The sequence below is a fragment of the Canis lupus genome, chromosome 29 (genome assembly GCF_003254725.2).
Source record: "Canis lupus dingo isolate Sandy chromosome 29, ASM325472v2, whole genome shotgun sequence".
Lineage (NCBI taxonomy): Eukaryota > Metazoa > Chordata > Mammalia > Carnivora > Canidae > Canis > Canis lupus.
In genome coordinates this window covers 32,888,346-32,906,243 of record NC_064271.1, presented here as the reverse complement: position 1 = coordinate 32,906,243, position 17,898 = coordinate 32,888,346, and the positions used below count along the sequence as shown (strand labels likewise).

The following is a 17,898-nucleotide window of genomic DNA, read 5'->3' as shown; positions in this document are numbered from 1 at the left end:
GAGGGGGATCCCTGGGTGGCTCAGCGGTTTAGCACCTGCCTTTGGCCCAGGGCCTGACCCTGGAGACCCAGGATCGAGTCCCGCATCAGGATCCCTGCGTGGAGCCTGCTTCTGCCTCTGCCTGTGTCTCTGCATCTCTCACTCTCCCTCTCTCTCTCCCTCCCTCTCTCTCTCTCTCTCTCTCTGTGCCTCATGAATGAATAGATGAATGGAATCTTTAAAAATAAAATAAAGTTGGGAGGGCGTTTTGGGATAGGGCAAAAGTCTCTAGGGAATTTGGAAGCAAGGTTTCCAAGACCTTGAAGGGCTATCATTATTTAGAAAAAGGTCATTTACGACTGTCCAGGAAAACCTCAGTCATGATGTGGATCAGGGCACTACAAGGAGGAGAATTGCTGACCTTTATCTTGCAGGGTGCGGAGTAGAGATAAAGGAAACTTCCCCAGGGATTTTTAGTGTCCTAGAGGTTGGGCTAACGTCAAACTACGGTTGCCCGAGGGAGCTAAGGCTTTTTTTTTTTTTTTTTTTTAAGATTTTATTTATTCATGAGACACACAGAGAGAGACAGAGACACAGGCGGAGGAGGAGCGGTCCCCGGGCCCGAGGTCACTGCGCGCAGGCGCGGAAGAGCCGCCAAGGCCCCGCCCACCGCGTCCGCCCCTCCCCCTGAACCTGGGGGCCGGAAATTGCGTGACGGAAGAGGCGTGGCAGGAAGGGGAGGGAGTCGTGGTTTCCTCCGGAAGTGCCTGAGCGGCCTTCGCTGTGCGTCGCTCTACGACGGCCCCGCGTGAGGGACGCGAGTTGTAGGTCATGGCGCTGGCCGCGCGGCTCTGGCGCTTTGTGCCTTTGCCCCGTGGCGTCTTCCCGGGACCGCGGCTCTCGAGGGCTGTTGCTGGCGGCCGCGGACGTGGCTGTGGTCGGCGACTCCGAGGCCCTGAGGTACCCCCGCAGCCCTGACTCCCGCTCCCCTCGCTGCTGACTGGGCCCCGGCCGTGGCCTCCTCGGCCGGGCGGCTCCGTAACGGAGCCAGGAGCTCAGGGCCAGGTGTCCCTGGAGCGCTCAGGTGGCTGCGGAGCAGTGAGTCCCCCCCACCCCCACCCCCACCCCCCGAGAATCTGGGAATCCTGCTTGTCCTTCCTGTGAGAAAACAGCACCCCAGAGGGAGAAACACCTGGACCGCCGCGAAAATGTTTTACTTTCGGCCCCTGCGGCTCTCGGTCTACCAGGCTTTGAAGAGGTTGTGGTGGGATTTTTGGAAATTACTACGACTTAAAAAGCAGAGATTTTTGTGCTTATTTAGGTTTAAAAAAATTTTTTTTTTAGTTCTTTGTTATATCTGCATAATGTTAAGGAAGGATGCTGGGTTGTCCCAGGTTCGGCTGTCTCTGTTAGACCGTTCGTGGGCCTTGGTTTACCTGTCCAGGAAGGGGCACTGGAGAGAGACGGAGGGCAGTGATGCATAGGGTAATATTATCGGAACTAGGTGTTTATTTTGAACCCTAAAAGACACATTTTTGGCTGCTATATTCGAGGTTGTGGGGGGCTGTTAAGGGTAATAAAAGGTAGTAAGGCTTGATCGTTATCCTCCCAAAATGCTTATAGGCAGATGGGGAGATGTTAAAAGATATAGGCAGAGGGGTGGGAGGAATACTAAGTATGAAACTAGCCGGGAGCCCTGTGTGGCTCAGTGGTTGAACGTCAGCCTGGGATCCAGTCTCCGGGTCGGGCTCCCTGCATAGAGCCTGCTTCTCCCTCTGCCTGTATCTCTGCCTCTCTCTCTCTCTGTGTCTCTCATGAATAAATACATAAAATCTTAAAAAAACAAAAAAAAACTAGCCTCAAATTCCCAACTCAGAGCGTTTGGTGAGGTAAAAGTTCCATTTTAGTGGAGTCACCGTTGTGTCGATAATAACAGGCATAACAGACGCCTTACCCATAACCAGGCATTGCATTAAGTGTTATCTAATCTCCATTTTCATCCTACGAAGTGAGAACTGTTACTTTTTTTTTTTTTTTTTTTTTTTTTACAAAGAGGAAACTGAAGTAGTAAGGTTAAACAACATATCCAAGTCACACAGCTAGCAATACAATCAATACCTTGGACTTGATGGCAGGTAGGGTATCTACAGCGCCCATGTGTTGCATATAGCCAGCCACCCGTGCTACAAACCTGAAAACCGGAGAAGATAGGAAAGGGTAGAAAAATCAGTATCAAGAGGGACTAGAACGATTTTTTTTTTTTTTAAAGATTTTATTTACTTACTCGAGAGAAAGAGGCAGAGGCAGAGGGAGGATCAGGCTCCACGCAGGGAGCCCCACGTGGGTCTCGATCCGGAATCGGGGGGTCACGCCCTGAGCGGAAGGCAGAGGAGCCACCCAGGTGTCCCTAGAGAGATTCTTAAGTAATAAAACTCTAAGCCAAAGGCAATAAGAAAAATTCTTCCCTAGATAAATTGAAGTGTTTTGGAACTATTTATTACCGATTTTCCAGCTTCTCATGCATTTTTGTAGCCCTCATCGTTTGTTTCTCTTTTTCCTAGACTTTTCTCTTAGCAAGATGTCAGTAAGTTGAGTTGGAGATATTTTCCAGGAGTTTGATGAAATTGGGGGCTACTTCTGAGTGGCTGAGGTTTCACTTTTCTGTCTCTTTCTATATGTGATCTATGTTACAAAACACTATTGGGAACACTTATTTTTCAACAGATTTGTACCAGGTGCTTACTGTGAACGAGGCTTTTTTTTTTTTTTTTAATTTTTTTTTTTTTTAATTTATTTATGATAGTTACAGAGAGAGAGAGAGGCAGAGACACAGGCAGAGGGAGAAGCAGGCTCCATGCACCGGGAGCCCGATGTGGGATTCGATCCCGGGTCTCCAGGATCGCGCCCTGGGCCAAAGGCAGGCGCCAAACCGCTGCGCCACCCAGGGATCCCACGAGGCTCTGTTCTAAGCTCTGGAGACAGAAACACTTTTCTTCATTGATCTTACAGATTAGAAGGAAAGGTAGTCAATTGAGTAAATGTAATTAATGCAAAGAGTTGGGGAAAGAAGCAAAGTTATACCTAACCTGATCTTGAAGGAAGGGGAAGAGTGTGAGCCAGAGATGAGATACAAAGAATGATTGGATGTTAACAAGTAATGGGAAAATGAAGACAAAAGAGTATTCCAGTAGAGAGTAACATGATAGAGACCTTGAGGTAAGAAAAAGTGTTTTTTTTGAGGACCTGAAATTATGACTGGAACTTGAAGTGGGAGAATAAACTGATACAAACCAAGGCTGAAAAATCAGGCAGGTACCAGTTTATTAATCTCTTACTGCATAGCAAAGTATTGCACGACTTAATGGTTTAAAACAGCAAACATAATCTCGTTGTTCCTTTGGGTTATGGAATCCAGGTGAGGCTTATTAGCTGGGTGCCTCTGGCAGCAGGTTTCTCAAATGGATTGAATCAAAGTATTGAGCTGCTGAGGTTTCCACTGGAGGGCTCAGTGGAGAGGTGGAGGGAAAATTAGGCCTGTAGCTTTGCTGAGGTGGTCATAGGCAGGCATTTGCATTCCCTCAGGAGGCTTCCCCAAAGGGCTGCCCTGAGACACCGCAGCTTCCGCCGGGGCTGGCTGGGCAGTGCAAGGAAACGCCGGAGAGAATGGGTGTCAAGGGAGTTGCAGTTTTTGTAACCTAAGTAGAAGTAACCTTTCACTTTTGCATATTCTGTTTCTTAGAGAGCCAGTAAAATCCGCCTTACATTTAAGGGAAGGGGATTACTCAAAAGGAGTGAAAATTAGAAGTACAGAGGGGGAAATCTTTCTTCCCAGGATCCTTCCAGCTGGTTTAGGAATTAAACTGACATGAGGTAACAGGAACAAAAACCAAAGATTAATTATGTATGCACGGAGGTCCACTAATGAAATTAAGACTGAAAGAAATGGCCAAGGCAGGCAGTTTTTTATACACTTTTAGACAGATAGATTTGTGAGAAATTGGCAGGATAAAGAAAACAGAGTTTTGGGAGCTTTAATTAGTAAGGAATTTTAAGCAGAGTTTAGACTGAAATACTAGATTGGCAGTAAGTTTTGTTTCTACTGCTTTTTAGGTTTTTTTTTTTTTTTTTAAGATTTTATTTATTTATTCATGACAGACACAGGGAGAGAGAGAGAGGCAGAGACACAGGCAGAGGGAGAAGCAGGCTCCATACAGGGAACCTGACGTGGGACTTGATCCTGGGTCTCCAGGATCACACCCTGGGCTCAAGGTGGTGCTAAACCACTGAGCCACCAGGGCTACCCTGCTTTTTAGGTTTTAAAGCCCCCAACTCTGGTGTGATAAGGATGTTCTTTTAGTTCTTAGTACAGGGAAGGGCACCTGGGTGGCTCAGAGGTTGAGCATCTGCTTTTGGCTCAGGGCGTGATCCCGCAGGCCTGGGATCGAGTTTCACATCAGGCTCCTAGTGGGGAACCTGCTTCTCCCCCTGCCTGTGTCTCTGCCTCTCTCTCTCTCTGTTTCTCTCATGAGTAAATACATAAAATCTTAAAAAACAACAACAACCCTATCTCACTTTTTAGTACAGGGAAGGTAATTTTTCATGTGGGAGATTTATTTCTGTTTTCAGGGGTTCAGAGGAGGGTCTGCATGTCTTTTCACAGCAGTTTCCCAAATAGCTTCAATTCAGAATAGTCAGTATACCATTGTGGTACATTTTGGGGCAAACTGCCCTGGGCCCCAACAGAAGGAAGGAATCATTTGGGACCATTTTAATTAACTTATCTATATCTCTCTATATATTTTTAAAGATTTTATTTATTCATGAGAGAGACAGAGAGAGGCAAGACATAGGAAGAGGGAGAAGCAGGCTCCATGCAGGGAGCCTGATGTGGGACTCAATCCCCAGACTCCAGGATCACATCCTGGGCGGAAGGCAGGTGCTCAGCTGCTGAGCCACCCAGGTGTCCCCTTATCTATATATTTTTAAATTGAGAAATAATTGACATGTAACATTATTTTGGGGTGTACGACACAATGATACAATATTTGTACATATTTCTAAATGATATGATTTGTTTACTTTACAATAAGTAAACATCCATCTGTTTTTTTCTCCTGATGAGAACTTTTAAGATTTACTCTCTTAGCAACTTCCAGATATACATACAGTATTATTAACTGCAGTTATCACGCTGTACAAGACATCCTAGGACTTATTTTATAACTGGAAGTTTATACTTTTTGACCACCTTCACCCATTTAACCAACCCCCTTCTCCTCCCTCTCCACCTTTGGCAGCAACCAAAGGAGCTCTATTTATAAGTTTGGATTTTGTTTGATTCCACAATGAGATCATACTGCATTTGTCTTTCTTGTCAGACATATTTCACTTAGTATAATGCCCTCAAAGTCCCTTCATGTTGTCACAGATGGCAAGATTTCATTCTTTTTATGGCTGAAAAATACTCCATTGTATGTGTATGTACATAGCACTTTGTTTTATGCATTCATGGATGGACACACATATTGCTTCTGTGCCTTGGAAACTGTAAATCATACCGCAGTGAACATGAGAATGCATATATCTTTTTGAGTTAGTATTTTTATTTCCTTTGGATAAACACCCAGTAGAATTGCTGGGTCATATGTGGTAGTTCTATTTTTAATTTTTTGATTAACCACCATGCTGTTTTCTGCAGTTTACCTTCCCACCCAACAGTGCACAAGGATTCCTCTTCACATTCTCACCAACATTAGTTATTTCTTGTCTTTTTGGCAATACCATTCTAACAAGTACGAGGCGATATCTCATTGTGGTTTTGATTTGCCTTTCCCTGATGCTCAGTGATGTTGAGCATCCTTCCATGTGTCCTTTGGTCATCTGTATGTCTTGGAGAAATATTCGTTCATGTCTTCTGCCCATATTTAAATTGGATTGTTTTTTGGGTCTAAGTTTTTCATATATTTTAGATACTTTTTATCAGATAATGTTTGAAATATCTTTTTCCATTCAGTAGATTCTTTAGTTGGTTGTTGGTTGTTCCCTTTGCTGTGCAGAAGTTTTATATTTTGATGCAGTCTCAATAGTTTATTTTTGCTTTTGTTTCCCTTGCCTCAGGAGATATATCAGGAAAAATGATGTTATGGCTGATGTCAGAGAAATAGCTGCCTGTGCTCTCTTCTAAGATTTTTATGGTTTCAGGTCTCACATTTAGGTCCTTAGTCCATTTTGAGTTTATTTTTTCGAATGGTGCAAGAAAATGGTCCAGTTTCATTCTTTGCATCTATTGAAATGATCATATGGTTTTTGTCCTTTCTCTTATTGATGGATGTATCATGTTGGTTGATTTGCAAATATTGAACAGCCCTTGCATCCCTGGAATACATTTCACTTGATTGCGGTGAATGATTTTTTTTTTTAATGTATTTTGTATTTGGATTGCTAATGTTTGTTGAGGATTTTTGCATCGATGTTCACCAGAAATATTAGCCTGGAGTTTTCTTTGGTGGTGTGTTTATCTAGTTTTGGTATCAGGGTAATAACGCTGGCCTCATGGAATGAATGTGGAAGTTTTCCTTTTATTTTTTGGAAAAGTTTGAGAAAAATATGTGGTAACTCTTCTCTAAATGTTGGGTAGAATTCACCAATGATGCCATCTGGTCTTGGACTCTTTTATTTTGAAAGTTTTTTGATTAGTACTTCAGTTTCATTGCTGGTAATCCATCTGTTTAAATTTCATCCTAATTCAGTTTTGGGAGATTATATCCGTTTCTTCTGGGTTGTCCAGTTTGTTGGCATGTGACTTTTCATAATCTTTTATAATCCTTTGTATTTCTAGGATGTCAGTTATTTCTCCTCTTTCATTTTTTAAAAAAATATTTTATTATTTATTTTATTTTATTTTATTTATTTTATATTAATTTATTTTATTTTTATGATAGTCACAGAGAGAGAGAGAGAGGCGCAGAGACACAGGCAGAGGGAGAAGCAGGCTCCATGCACCGGGAGCCCGATGTGGGATTCGATCCCGGGTCTCCAGGATCGCGCCCTGGGCCAAAGGCAGGCGCCAAACCGCTGCGCCATCCAGGGATCCCAAAAAATATTTTATTTATTTATTTATGAGAGACAGAGAGAGGCAGAGACACAGGCAGAGGGAGAAGCAGGCTTTTTGCAGGGAGCCAGATGTGGGACTCGATCCCGGGACTCCAGTATTACACTATGTGCCGAAGGCAGGCACTCAACCCCTTAGCCACACAGGCGTCACATCTCCTCTTTCATTTCTGATTTTGTTTATTTGACTCCTTTCTCTCTTTTGATGAGTCTGGCTAAAGGTTTATCAATTTTGTTGAACTTTGAAAGAAGCAGCTCCTGGTTTCATTGATTTATTTATTTATTTATTTATTTATTTATTTTTTTAGTTTCAATATAATTTATTTCTGCTCTGCTTATTCTTTCCTTCCTTCTGAATTTGTTTTTTTTTTTGTTGTTGTTGTTGCTGCTGTTGTTCTTGTTTTTCTATCTCCTTTAGATGTAAGGTTAGGTTGCTTCCTTGAGCTTTTTCATACTTTTTGTGGTAAGTCTGTATTGCCATAAACTTCTTCTTAGAATTGCTTTTGCTGCAATCCAAAGATTTTGGACTGTTGTGTTTTCATTTTCATTTGTCTCCACGTGTTTTTAAAAATTTTTCTTTGATTCCCTGGTTGACCCATTCATTGTTTAGTAACATATTATTTTACCTTCACATATTTGTGCTCTTTCCAGAATTATTTGTTTATTTTTGTGGTTGTTTTCTAGTTTCATAACATTGTGGTCAGAAAAGATGCATGGTGTAACTTTGATATTTTTGAAATTTGTTGAGACTTATTTTGTCGCCTAACGTGATCTGTTCTGGATAATGTTTCGTGTGCCCTTGAAAATAATCTGTATTCTGCTGTTTTAGGATGGAATGTTCTAGATAGATCTGTCAAATCTATCTAGTCTAGTATGCCATTCAAAGCCACTGTTTTCATGTTGATTTTCTGTTCGGATAATCTGTCCATTGACATTAGTGGGGTGTTAAAGTCTCCTACCATTATTGCATTACCATCAATTAGTACCTTTATATATATATATATTTTTAAAGATTCTATTTATTTGACAAAGCACATGCACAAGGAGGGGAAGCAGCAGACAGAGGGAGAGGGAGAAGCAGGCTCCCCATGGAGTGGGGAGCCCCATAGAGAGCCTGATCCCAGAACCCTGGAATCATGACCTGAACCAAAGGCAGGTGCTTAACTGATTGAGTTACTCAGGTGCCTCAGTTCCTTTATACTTTTATTAACTGTTTTTATGTACTTGGGTGTTCCCATGGTGCATAAATATTTACAGCTATGTCTTGTTGGATTGTCCCTACTGATTATATGGTGTCCATCTTTGTTTCTAGTTATAGTCTTTGTTTTAGTCAATTTTGTTTGATAGATGTATTCCTACCCCAGCTTTCTTTTAACATGCATTTGCCCAATTCGTGTTTTCTCCATCCTCTCACTTTAAATCTGCATGTGTCTTTAGGTCCGAAATGTGTCCTTTATAGGCAGCATGTAGATGGGTCTTGTTTTTTTTATCCATTCTGTCATTCTGTGTCTTTAGATTGGAGTGTTTAGGCCATTTACACTTTTGATTATTGGTAGGCATGTATTTGTTGCCATTCTGTTACTTGTTTTGTGATTCCTTTTGTAGTTTTTCCCTGATCCTTTCTTCTCTTGCTGTCTTTTTTCATGGTTTCTGTGTTATATTTGGATTTCTTTCTATTTTGCATTTCACTGGTTTTTGATTTGTGTTTATCATTGGGTTTGTATATTACATCATCTGTTTACAGAAGTCTAAGTTGATGGTCGTGTGAGGTTGAACCCATTCTTTACTTCTCTTGCCACATTTTAGGTATATGGCATCTTAATTTAGTTCCTTTAATTTTGTGAGTCCCTTGACTGATTTTTACAGATATATGTATTTTAACTACTTTTGGGCTTCTTACTTACTCATTGTCTTTTCACTCCCAGCTCCCTTTAACATTCCCTGTAGGGCTGGTTTAGTGGTCATGAACTCCTTTAGCTTTTGTATAGGAAACTTTTCTATCTTCTTGTATTCTGAATGATAGCCTTACTAGATAGAGTGTTCTAGGTTGCATATTTGCCCTGTTGAGCGCTAACTCTTTTTCAAGCAAAACAGTTTTCACAGTGTTGTTATGGTTGCTGGGGTAATAGGAAGAGATAAACTGCATTATTTTATATATTTTTTAAATTAATATTTGTATAAGGGATTGCTGAAATGAAGCTTCCTGTTACTGAGATGGATGGAATCAGTCATTCCAAGAACTATAAGCCCAAAGCTACTGTAGAAACAAATATTTACTTCTTTAAATGTTTCTTGGTATGGATGCTTCGGTGGCTCAGCGATTGCGCATCTGCCTTTGACTCAGGGCATGATCCTGGGGTTCCAGATCGAGTCCTGCATCAGGCTCCTTGTGGGGAGCCTTCTTCTCCCTCTGCCTATGTCTCTGCCTCTCTCTGTGTGTCTCTCATGAATAAATGAGATAAATAAATAAATAAATAAATAAATAAATAAATAAATAAATAATATTAAATGAGATAAGTAAATAATCTTTAAAAAAACCTGTTTCTTGGCAGCCTCTTCATAATGTGAGATTGTTCCCAAGATTGTGTGATTATTTTTTTTTCTCTCTTCCCCCTCCTCCCCCTCTTATTTCCAGTGTGGGCAATACTAGAGAACCTATAGCATCTTCCCATTCCCATGTGGAACAGGAAACCCACATACTAATTAATCTTCAATCTTTTCTTTTCTTTTCTTTTCTTTTCTTTTCTTTTCTTTTCTTTTCTTTTCTTTTCTTTTCTTTTCTTTTCTTATTTTATTTATTCCTGAGAGAGACACAGAGAGAGGCAGAGACACAGGCAGAGGGAGAAGCGGGCTCCTTTCAGGGAGCCCAACACGGGACTTGATCCCTGATCCCTGAGATCACGCCCTGAGCCAAAGGCAGAGACACTCGACACTGAACCACCCAGGCGTCCCAGTTTTTTTTTTTTTTCAAGCAGGCATGAATCTGATGCCTTTTTCCATGACAGAATATTTTCTTAAAAAAAGTTAGTAGTCTACTTTAAGTTCAGAGCCACTTGAGGTAGAATGTATTCTAAAGCTTTTTATTTTATTTTTTTAAGATTTTATTTATTTATTTATGAGTGACAGAGAGAGGGAGGTGGGGGCAGAGACACAGGCAGAGGGAGAAGCAGGCTTCATGCAGGGAGCCCGACATGGGACTTGATCCTGGGTCTCCAGGATCACACCCTGGGCTGCAGGCAGCACCAAACTGCTGCGCCACCGGGGCTGCCCTCTAAAGCTTTTTAAAGTTTATTTCTTTATTGAAGTAATTTGTACACCCAATGTGGGGCTTGAACTCATGACCCCAAGATCAAGAGTCCCATGCTTCTCTGACTGAGTCAGCCAGGCACCCTTAGAGTTCATTCTAAAGTTTTATATTTTTACACTCCCTTCCACTATTTGTGTTTTTAATGTTATGATTTATTTCTTTTTATTTTATCTATGCATTCACAGATTATTGAACTTATAATTATTTTTACTTTCATGCTTTAACCTTCTTACTAGCTTTGTAAATGATAAACCCAGCACCTTTGTGTCATTAGCTTATTCTGGATTTTACTATATTTGCCTTTACTAATGAGATTTATACAGTTGACCCTTGAACGATGCAGGAGTTAGGGGCAGCAACTTCCCCATGCAGATGAAAATCTGCATATAACTTTGTACGAAAACTTGATTACTACTAGCTTATTAGGAAGCCTTAATGATAATATAAAGGATTGATTACCATATAATTTGTATATGTTCTTATAATTCTTATAAGTTTCTTATATTCTTACTATATTCTTTTTTTTAAATTTTTTTAATTTATTTATGATAGCCACAGAGAGAGAGAGAGAGAGAGGCAGAGACATGGGCAGAGGGAGAAGCAGGCTCCATGCACCGGGAGCCCGATGTGGGATTCGATCCCGGGTCTCCAGGATCGCACCCTGGGCCAAAGGCAGGCGCCAAACCACTGCGCCACCCAGGCATCCCTATTCTTACTATATTCTTAAAGTAAGCTGGAGGAAAGAGAATGTTATTAAGGAAATTATAAAGAAGAGAAAACATTGCTGCCTGGGTGGCTCAGTTGAGTGTCTGAATCTTGATTTTGGCTTAGGTCATGATCTTGAGGTTGTGAGATCGAGTCCTGTGTTTGGCTCCATACTCAGAGGGAGTCTGAGATTCTCTTTTCCTCTCCCTTTGCCCCTCCCTCCATTCCAGCACTAGCATCTATGTGGTCTGTCTCTTGAAATAAGTAAATCTTTTAAAATATATATATTTGTGGTACCATACTGTAAAAAAAAATGTGAGTATAGGGATGCCTGGTTGGCTCAGTGGTTGAGTGTCTGCCTTTGGCTCAGGTCATGATCCTGAGGTCAGGCTCCCTGATGGGCAGGGAGACTACTTCTCGCTTGCCTCTATTTCTGCCTCTCTCTGTGTGTCTCACATGAATAAATAAAATCTTTAAAAGAAAAAAAAGTGAGTATAAGAGGACCCATACAGTTGAAACCTATGTTGTTCAAGAATCAGTTGTACTCTCATGTTTTCCTGTTACTAATTAGCACCCTTTTTTTTCAGATTAAAGAAATTTTAAGATTTCCTGTAAGGCTGGTCTTGTGATGAACTTAACTTTGGTTTTGCTTCTCTGGAAAACTCTTTATCTCTCCTTCAATTCTGAAGGTCACCTTTGCTGGGTAGAGTATTCTTGGTTGGCATTTTTTTTTTCTCCTAGCACTTTGAATACATAGTGCCACTTTCTTCTGGCTTACAGTTTCTTCTGAAATAGTGTTTGCATTCTTGTGTGTAGGGGTTTCCTTTGTATGTAACAAGTTGCTTTCTTCTTGCCATTTTTAAGATTTGTAAATTATAATGTGTTTAACTGTGATCTCTTTGGGCTCATCTTACTTGTAACTTTCTTGATCTGGTTATCTGTTTCCTTCCCCAGGTTAGTGACATTTTCAGCTTTTCTATTTTCAGGTAAGTTTTCTATCCCTTTCTCTTCTCCTTCTGGGATACCTGTAATATGAATTTTGGTCTACTTGGTGTTGTCTCATACGTCTCTTAAGCTGTCTTCACTCTTTTTCATTTCTTTTTGCTTTTTTGCTGTGCTGATTGGATGAGTTCCACTGCCCTGTCTTGGAGCTCATGTATGCCTTTGTTCCACTGCATCATCTAGTCTGCTGTTGAATCCCTCACTTATAATTTTCAGTGCAGTTATTGTATTCTTCAGCACTGTGACTTCTGTTTGGTACTTTCTTGTATTTTATGTCTCTTTTTCAAAATTTTTCACTTTCTTCATTCTTCTTCTTAGCTTGGTAAGCATTCTAAGACCATTATTTTGGACTCTTAGGTAATTCACTTATTTCTGTTTCATAAAGATCTTTTTCTGAGGTTCTATCTTGATCTTTTATTTGTAGCATAATTCCTCTTTTTTTTTTTCTTGACTCTTTTGAGGTTTTTATATGCATTAGTGAAAACAGCTATCTCTCATTCTTGAAGGAATGGCTTCTCTAGGAGAGGAGTCTTATTATGCTCAACCCTGTCTTAGCTCTTGGCTTTGTCTCAGACCTTTGTGATTGTCCAAGCAGCTTTATTTGTAATGGCTCCCAGTAGGTGAGGGTGTGCCAAGACCAGTCAGTGTCCTAAGGGGGACAAGGATCTCAGTCAGTACTTCTATCCAGACTGATTAGAAGCCAGACGCTTAGGCAGCAGGTTTTAAAATATGCAAATATTCCTTTTTCAGGGGAAGACTGGGGAGTTGGGCGTTCTCTCTGATCCCTTCGCATTGAACCCTGAGGTGACAGCCTGTTAAGAACTGTACCTTTGTGTACTACCATTCCGTTGAACCCATGAACACAAGGCCTGCCGACCCCCAGGCTATTGCAGGATGTTTGCTCTGTGTTGCAGCCACAGAAGCCAGTGAACCAGATGCCTACACAAGCTGGTTTCTTCAAGACACTGACAGATGGGGCCTGGAGCACAGCAGAGGGAAAGAGTGATGATTGCACCCATCCCCTGTGTTTTCTGGAGAGAATTATTGTAGGCACCTAGATGTGTGTTAAATTAAATGCTTGCCCCTCTGGCTGAAGTTTTAAGATAAGTGAATGAGCCTCTTTCACAGAAAGTGTGGGCACTTCTTAATTGGTTGCCTCTGTGCTGGGCTTTGGGGTGAGTGAATCTGCACAAACACTTTAAGAACTGATTTTGGATTCCCTGTAGCCTTGTAGGCCTCATAGACATGGGCCCCAATTATTTCTGACCCACATGTTTGGAGGCTTGTCTTTTGGGTGCCGTTCTTAAAAGTTGGGGTGCCTGAGGTGGGGTTCAAATGCTTCTCTCCTGGGGTACCTGGGTGGCTCAGTTGGTTAGGCATCTGACTCTTAATCTTAGCTCAGGTCTTGACTCAGGGTCATGAGCGCCACTGGGCCAGGAGCCTACTGGAAAAAAACGCACACAAAAACCCTTCACTCTTCAAGAGAAGCTTGGGGTTTTGAATTCCCTCCTGATTGTGGGTCACCATACCACAGGTGGGGTTTACACCAAGATTTTGTCTCAGTTCTATTCATTTTGCTGTGTGTTTTTTTTTTTTCCCCTGTTGGTGTAATGTGAAGGAATCATTCAGCTAGTTTTGGGGTTTCTTTTAGAGGAAATTGTTTGGCATATAGCTATAGATTTGGTGTGTCCATGAGAAGTGTGTTCAGGATCCTCCCACATTGCCATCTTGAACCAGATCCATTAGAGGCCATTTTAGAGGCTGCTTACCACAACCATAAGATTCAGAAAAACTTATAAACAATGTTAAGTATTTCTGATTTTATTCTAAAGATTACAGGAAAACTTGGAAAAGTGTTTTTTTCCTAAGCTTTTTTAATATGAGAGAGTGAGAGAATGAGCAGGGGGGAGGATCAGAGGGTGAGGGAGAAGCAGCTCTCTGCTGAGCAACGAGTCTAATGAAAGGCTCGATCCCAGGACCCTGAGATCATGATCTGAGCCGAAGGCAGATGCTTAAGGGATTGAGCCACCCAGGTACCTCGAAAACATGAAAAAGTTTTAAACAGGGAAATCATTTTATCAGATTTATGTTAAAAAAATAACTTTGGGGTCAAGAATGGATAGATTATAGAGTGGATGCTATTGACCAGATAAGCAGTGATCGGAATAGCACCGTAAAAAAATGTGAAATGAAAATATTTATGAATATAAGTGGATGCATTTAAAGTATTAAGGATGTAAACTGGGACGCCTGGGTGGCTCAGCAGTTGAGCGTCTGCCTTCAGCTCAGGTCATGATCCCTGGGTCCTGGGATAAAGTCCCACATCAGGCTCCCTGGGGAGTCTCCTTCTCCCTCTGCCTATGTCTCTGCCTTTCTCTCCGTGGCTCTGAGTAAGTAAATAAAATCTTTAAAATATAAATATTGTAACTGATAACATGGTAGAGGTTGAAAGTACTTTATAGCAAGACTAGAAGAAGGCCTAGTACTTACTGTGGATGAATTCTAACATTTAAGAAGAGAAGGAACTAACAGGGAATTAGAAGGAAAACTAGGAGATGGTAGGGACACATTCCTTTCCATTTAATGATGAGTTTGTATTTTGGAATTCCTTCTGGCTTGAACTTAGTATTATCAGTGTTGAACAAAAGGCCTAAGAGATAGCTTACTTCTTTGGTTTAACAAATATTTTTTGAGAATTCATTGTTGTAGAGTATTGGAGGTGCAAAGTAAAGCGACTCATTCTAGCTCTCTTGGACAGTTTCTTTTTTTTTTTTAATTTTTATTTATTTATGATAGTCACACAGAGAGAGAGAGAGAGAGGCAGAGACACAGGCAGAGGGAGAAGCAGGCTCCATGCAACGGGAGTCCGATGTGGGATTCGATCCCGGGTCTCCAGGATCACGGCCTGGGCCAAAGGCAGGCGCCAAACCGCTGCGCCACCCAGGGATCCCTCTCTTGGACAGTTTCACAAGTTAATATTCTTTAAAGGTCACTGAGTCCTGAGTCTTTCAATTGATTTTTTTAGTTCCAGAAACATGATTTTTATATTTTCTGACAGATGAGCAGAAGCTGCTTTACATTAACCAAACCAGTAAGAGTTTCACCCTTACTGTCATTTTATTAATTTACAATAAGAAATATAAATGTCAGCTGCCCAACAGTGTATTTTTTCCTCTCTCAGAACGCCAGAATATTGTTTATTGAGTACATCAGCAAGGAAGTTGAACACTGTGAATGTGTAATTTCTCAAGGTAAAATAGTCTGTGCAAACTTTTCTTTTTTTTCTTAAATTTTTTTAAGTATTTTTTTTTTATTTTATTTTTATTTTTTTTTATTTATGATAGTCACAGAGAGAGAGAGGCAGAGACACAGGCAGAGGGAGAAGCAGGCTCCATGCACCGGGAGCCCGATGTGGGATTCGATCCCGGGTCTCCAGGATCGCACCCTGGGCCAAAGGCAGGCGCCAAACCGCTGCGCCACCCAGGGATCCCAAATTTTTTTATTTATTCATAAGAGACAGAGAGAGAGAGGCAGAGACAGGCAGAGAGAGAAGCAGGCTCCCTGCAGGGCGCCCGATGTGGCAACTGGATCCTAGAACTCCAGGATCATGCCCTGAGCTGAAGGCAGAAGCTTAAACGCTGAGCCACCTAGGCATCCCAATGTGCAAACTTTTTTACCATGTGATGTGGCCATAAGTCAGGAGACTTATGAAATCTTAGTCTTTTTCTTGTTTACTTGTTTTTCTTGTTCACTGTTTACCTGCACCCCTGTACCCTCTGCCCTTAACCCCATATTGCTGCTTCTTGGTAATGTGAATACACTAAAAAAAATGTTAAAGTTATGACTATGTCAGACTCAGTTTTCGTACTTTGCTGTTGGTTTGTTTTGAATCCACTTGTATGGAGTATCTTGAATATTCATGCCCAAGGAAGTAAATAAAGCATTCAGCAAATTGGAATATGTTGGATTCCTCATTCTTTTCCTAGATCCTTATGAGAAGTTAAATATGGGTCAGATGTGAGTCTTGAGAGAGAATTGAGAATGGGTACAAGGTTATTTGTTTTTTTAACTTAAACAACTAGAAGAATAGAGTTGGGAAAATTGTGAGGTTGGAAAATTTGAGGGAAACAGTAGCTGTTTTGGCTAATAAATATGAGAGGCCTGTTGTACTTCATGTAGAGATGGTGATTAAGCTGTTGGATATCTTTGGATATATGATTCTGAAGTTGAGAGGAGTCATACAGGCTTCATATTAAATTTATGTGTTTTTGGCACATTGATAGTATTTAAAGAAATGAGATCACCAAAATGGTACAAGTAGAGAAAAGGTCTGGGATGAAGGCCAAAACACATCTGGCCAGTGAGGAACCAACCAAAGAAAAGGAGCAGTTGTTGAAATCGGAGAAAATAAATGATAGTACTGTTCCAAAAGCCAAGTGAAAAGTGTTTCAAGAGTGAGAGAACACAGCAAGTGCTGAGGAAAGGGGCAGGGTGAATTGCAAAGGAGCATGGGGAAAAGGGGGAAGGGGCTTGCAGGTATCTTTGTGGTGATAGTGATGGTTACATGGGTTCATATGCATGCCTTAATGAATTTTACATGCTATGTATGTGCAATTTATAGTATGTCACTTTTGTCTCAATAAAACTTTAAAAGAAATTAACCATCTATTCATAATTTTAAAAAATAAAGAGAAAGTGATCAGCTGTCAAATATTGTCAATAGGTCAAGGAAGCTGAGAATTCAGAATTGACTATAGGAAGTAACTACATCCTTGGTAACCCTAACTAGAATACCATCAGTGGAGGTGTGGGGATAAAAGTGATTTGTGTGTGTTCAAGAGTGAATGAGAAGAGAGGAGTGGAGACAGTACAGACAACTTTTTAAAAGTTTTGCTTAAAAGACAAGTTAGAAAATGAGACTTAAGGGAGAAGTGAATTAAAGATAAAGCTCTTTGTTTTTAAGAGAAAAACAACTTAAGAGATAGTATGGCTTGTTTTTATACCAGTGGGGATGAAACCAGAGAAAAGGAGAAAATATGTAAAGAGAATAACTGTTGTAGGAAAGAATTATTGGAGTGATTTCCATATACTTCTCCTTTGCCACTGGTCTTGAGAATACTGACCATCATAATGAGAACTAATTTATAAGTTTGTTTGGATATGCTCTTTGTTTCATTCATTGTTTATTTAGAAAGCTTGGGTTTTATAAATCACTTTTGAAGATAACTTTAAATCCATGTACATTTTTAATGTGTAGTAATCACCATAACTGATATTTTTCATCTTGTCTGTTCATAAGATTAATACTTATTATATATTACTATTTCATATTTTATTTCTAAGTTATAATATGAATGTCTCCTCATAAAATGTTTATCTTACATTCAGCACTTAGTATGACTGTGATTTTTAGATAAGTTACTACTCTTAGCCTTAGCTGTTGTTAAGAATCTTTTAACAGGATATGCTTTCCCTGTAATGTAACTATGTAATGTAACTAGTTTTACTGAAGGATTTGATAAAGTAAATTTTGAGCCTCCAGTATTCTTAGGCTTGATTGTTTTGGGGGGTAGGAGAAAATCGGTGTGATTTTCTTAATGTAATTTTTGCTTGGAGTAGCTATTCCTTTGCATTTTGTGTTTGATAACTCTGACCATAATTGTTTCCATAGGTGATGGGAAATCTGGGAGCTTTCAAAAGAAGCCTTTTATTCTCAGCCTTACCTTATTTGGGTTTTGAAGCATATCGACTATTTTCCCAGGCTGCTGTGGTTCATGCCACAGCCAAAGGTAAGC

At 40.6% G+C, this 17,898-nt stretch overlaps 1 protein-coding gene across 8 annotated transcripts in view; it reads left to right on the top strand.

Moving 5' to 3' along the window:
- RMDN1 (regulator of microtubule dynamics 1) overlaps positions 1–17,898 on the top strand; it is a 61,568-nt gene that overhangs the window by 9,855 nt on the left and 33,815 nt on the right. For 3 of the 8 annotated variants that reach the window (XR_003130431.3, XM_025433646.3, XM_025433645.3), the window contains exons 1-2: positions 711–939; positions 17,775–17,892. Coding sequence is in view for 7 of the 8 variants with exons in the window: in XM_025433646.3 (XP_025289431.3) it covers positions 811–939; positions 17,775–17,892 (247 nt within the window). In the remaining variant the exon portion in view is untranslated. Of the gene's footprint in view, positions 1–698; positions 940–1,316; positions 2,115–17,774; positions 17,893–17,898 lie in introns of those variants that run through there. The other 5 variants (XM_025433648.3, XM_025433647.3, XM_025433650.3 and 2 more) reach the window with 3 other exon arrangements.